The sequence below is a fragment of the Engystomops pustulosus genome, chromosome 1 (assembly GCF_040894005.1).
Source record: "Engystomops pustulosus chromosome 1, aEngPut4.maternal, whole genome shotgun sequence".
NCBI lineage: Eukaryota > Metazoa > Chordata > Amphibia > Anura > Leptodactylidae > Engystomops > Engystomops pustulosus.
Genome location: NC_092411.1, coordinates 87,392,919 through 87,396,376, shown reverse-complemented (window position 1 = coordinate 87,396,376; position 3,458 = coordinate 87,392,919). Strand labels below are relative to the sequence as shown.

General features: G+C 36.8%; 1 protein-coding gene across 1 annotated transcript; it reads left to right on the top strand.

Annotated features, from left to right (window-relative positions):
* The first annotated feature begins 1,060 nt into the window (after window positions 1–1,060).
* LOC140077457 (olfactory receptor 6B9-like) lies at window positions 1,061–2,410 on the top strand. The gene is made up of 2 exons (XM_072124720.1): window positions 1,061–1,876; window positions 2,381–2,410. Exons 1-2 carry the CDS (start codon window positions 1,061–1,063, stop codon window positions 2,408–2,410), a joined length of 846 nt encoding a protein of 281 aa, XP_071980821.1.
* Window positions 2,411–3,458: the final 1,048 nt, after the last annotated feature.

The following is a 3,458-nucleotide window of genomic DNA, read 5'->3' as shown; positions in this document are numbered from 1 at the left end:
ACCCCTTTAACAATAAAATTTATACATGCCTGTACATGTAGGATATTATGAAATTGTTCTATTCAGCAGCACAGTGGCATAAACCCTATCCTTGTACTATATTTGTATGGTAACAACATAAAATATTTGCTAATGTTCCTGTTAAAATGGTGCTTGATTACAGTGGCAGTTTATGTATCTGTATATACAAGTTAGTTTCCCTGCAGCCATGATGTTGAATATTGGCATACATAACACAGTAAATTATATTACTTAACTTGTGAGATGTGCCCTGTATGAAATTATTTATATTTTTTATTTATCAAAGGAAGTAAAGGGAAAGACAACCAGTGAACTGGTGTTTGTCAGGCTCATGGTTGCCCAAGGCACAGTGTACGTGAGGATTAAAGGTTAGCCTATTTAGTCTTATCTCACAGAAGATCTATTTCAGCAACCCTGTCCACTAGTGTGCCCATCTACTACTCTTTCTGCTGCATTTTAATGTCAGCAAAGCAATGGAAGAAGGGGGTCTGGCTTGATAGGCCAATTTTTTTGGCATCATGCCTCTGTGTGCAGTATGGGCATTGTTTTGGTGGCTACCCCTGGTTCATGGCATTTTCATGGATTATACTTAGATACAAACTGCCTACATAAACTATAACTCAGGCTATGTGAGCTCCCTCAATAGTATATAAGTGTCTTTTCCAGCATGATTATGCAACCTACCAAAGTGCAAATAAATAGCTCAATAGTTCAATGACCATCACAAACAAGTCAATGTGCTGACTTGCTCCTCAAAATTTCCATATTTTATTCTCAATGTACATCTGTGTAATTATTTAAAACATAATTTTTGATTGAGAGGTCTTGTGGAATCCATCCATAAATCTACATTTGCCTTAAAATTAATTTCCTTAAAAAGAACACACATATTTCCTTGGAACCAGAATCATTAAGTACTATAAGATGACCAAAGTACATGGCATAAAACCTGATGTTGGAGATTCTAAGGGGATTTACAAAAGTCTATGAAAAGATATGTTATGCAATTCACAATACTCTTTTATAGTTCATAGGAAGGATGGCATCAAAAAACGAAAGCCTAGTAATGGAATTTGTGATTGTGGGTTTTCCAGGATCTACAGGTCTGCAAATTCTCTTATTTTCATTACTCCTGGTGTCTTATTTATTGACTCTTTTGAGCAACATCTCGATAATCATAATAACCTGGCAGGAAAGATGTCTTCAAACACCAATGTATTTTTATCTCCGCAGTTTTTCCTTTCTTGAAGTATGCTATATAACTGTAACAGTCCCCAAAATTTTAGCAACAATCACTTTACATGGACGCTTTATTTCATTTACTGGTTGCATGACCCAGTTATTCTTTTTCTTTTTCCTAAGTTCCACAGAATGTTTTCTTCTTGGTGTTATGGCTTATGATCGATATTTGGCAATCTGTTATCCTTTACAATATTCATCTCTGATGACCCCATTACTGTGTCATAAACTAAGCATATCATCCTGGATTGTTGGGTTTACAACCACTTTCCCTCCAATATTGCTCATCTCAAAGCTTCCATTCTGCAGTAATTTTGTCAACCATTTTTTCTGTGATGCTCCTCCACTTCTAAAAATTTCTTGTGTCGACACTTTCTTGAATGATGTTTTGGATTTTATATGTGCTTCTATCCCCACAACTGAAGGTCGAAGAAAAGTTTTTTCTACATGTGGGGCTCATTTGACTGTAGTTCTCATCTATTATGGTACTGTTATTTTTATGTATGTAAGGCCAAAAGTGGGCTTCACATTTACAGTTAATCGAGTGGTATCAGTATTTTATGTTGTCATAACACCCATTCTAAATCCCATAATCTACTGTTTAAGGAACAAAGAAGTTAAAAATTCAGCAAAAAAATATTTCATTAAATTATTTTATCAATCCTTTTTATAATTTGGATATTAAATACAGATGTACTGTAGATCACCAATCTGAAAACAGTACATACATCCAAGTTCCTTCTGCAAAGGGAAATACTTTGATGTCACTTGTTAAGTTGTAACAAGTATATTTTGTGTGTAGCTCCAGAAAAAACTTATAGGTTTTGAGGTGCCATGGGAACAAGCATTTTGATAACCTTTAGGCCTCTTTCACACTTGTGGTGCAGATAATGTCAGAGTCTGATCAGGGTGCGATCAGGGTTTGATCAGTGAAAAACTGACATTTTTCATCAGAGTTCAATCAGTTTTCAGTCAGAGTTTGTTAAGTGTTTCTGTTTAATGTGTTTTCAATGCATTTTTCGCACACATGGTCATATTTCTAAAATATGTGGAATTTCACTGCACGCTTTTATTTGTCATAGGTGCTCTGGAAGGGACCCACTCTCTTACAAAACATGAGATAAGGATCCAGTCGCTCTGTTGTAGTTAAAAAGTCTATTTTATACAAGAAAGTTTTTTCAGCAAACAAAACGTGGCATTTAATTCGGTAGTGCCTCACATTTTGGTAAATACGTGCTATAGATCGCTGCTTTCTTGAGGTTGCAGTTCACCCTTTTGGTATGCATGCAATAATTATATACACTAATGTCAGATGCATGACTAACAAGATGTCTAAATGTTGGAAGGGAAACAGTGGGTAACAGTGAAATATGGATGGCAAATAGCTATGACTAGGCAGTTAGTATTCATGGTCATAGTCATATATATTTATTTATATGATGATATAAATAAAAAAGGGGGAGGGGTTCTTCTCTATATGAAATCGTGTCTCAAGCCCACCCTGAGTGATGACAACAATAATGAAAAAAAATTGTCTCTTTGGGGGGAGATAAGGGGAGGGAAAAGAATAATAAAATATAAATATGTGTTTGCTATAAGACTCCAAGTGTAATGTTGGCTGCAGAAGACTTACAACACAGTGAAGTACTTATAATGGGGGACTTAAACTACCCAGATATAGACTGGGGGGGCAAAACCCGCCAGTACTACTAATGAAACAGGTTTTAGGCAATAACTAATACCTGTCACAACTAGTCCAGGACACAAAAAGGAGGGGGGGGGGGCACTCCTAGAGCTTATCTTAGCAACCGACCTGACAGTATATCAAAATTACAGGTTATGGGTAACATGGATAAAGGGACCACAACATCATTTATTTTTAATTATCCTTTAATATAATGCTTTAATAAAATGCTTGGGCAACACTCTAAGCTTCAGGAGGGCAAATTTTCAGCAGTTAAGAGAAGATCTTAAGGGCACAATATGTCCTCAAACTCAAAAATACCCCAATGTCGGCACGGCTCCTCTTCTGTCTTCCCCGCGGCTCCTCTTCTTTCTTCGGTCTTCTATAACAGGCGGTAGAGACGCGGCCATATTATCTGCCGGCCGGTGCATACTATGACATCATCAGCGGCCGCATCATAGTATGCCAGCTGTTACAGAAGACCAAAGAAAGAAGAGGAGCCGCAGGGACCAGA

Coding starts and splice junctions, on each gene's coding strand:
- LOC140077457 (XM_072124720.1), top strand. CDS start 1,061: ATGGCATCAAAAAACGAAAGCCTAGTAATGGAATTTGTGATTGTGGGT. Junction 1,877..2,380: donor ACTGTTTAAGGAACAAAGAA/GTTAAAAATTCA, acceptor ACAAAACATGAG/ATAAGGATCCAGTCGCTCTG.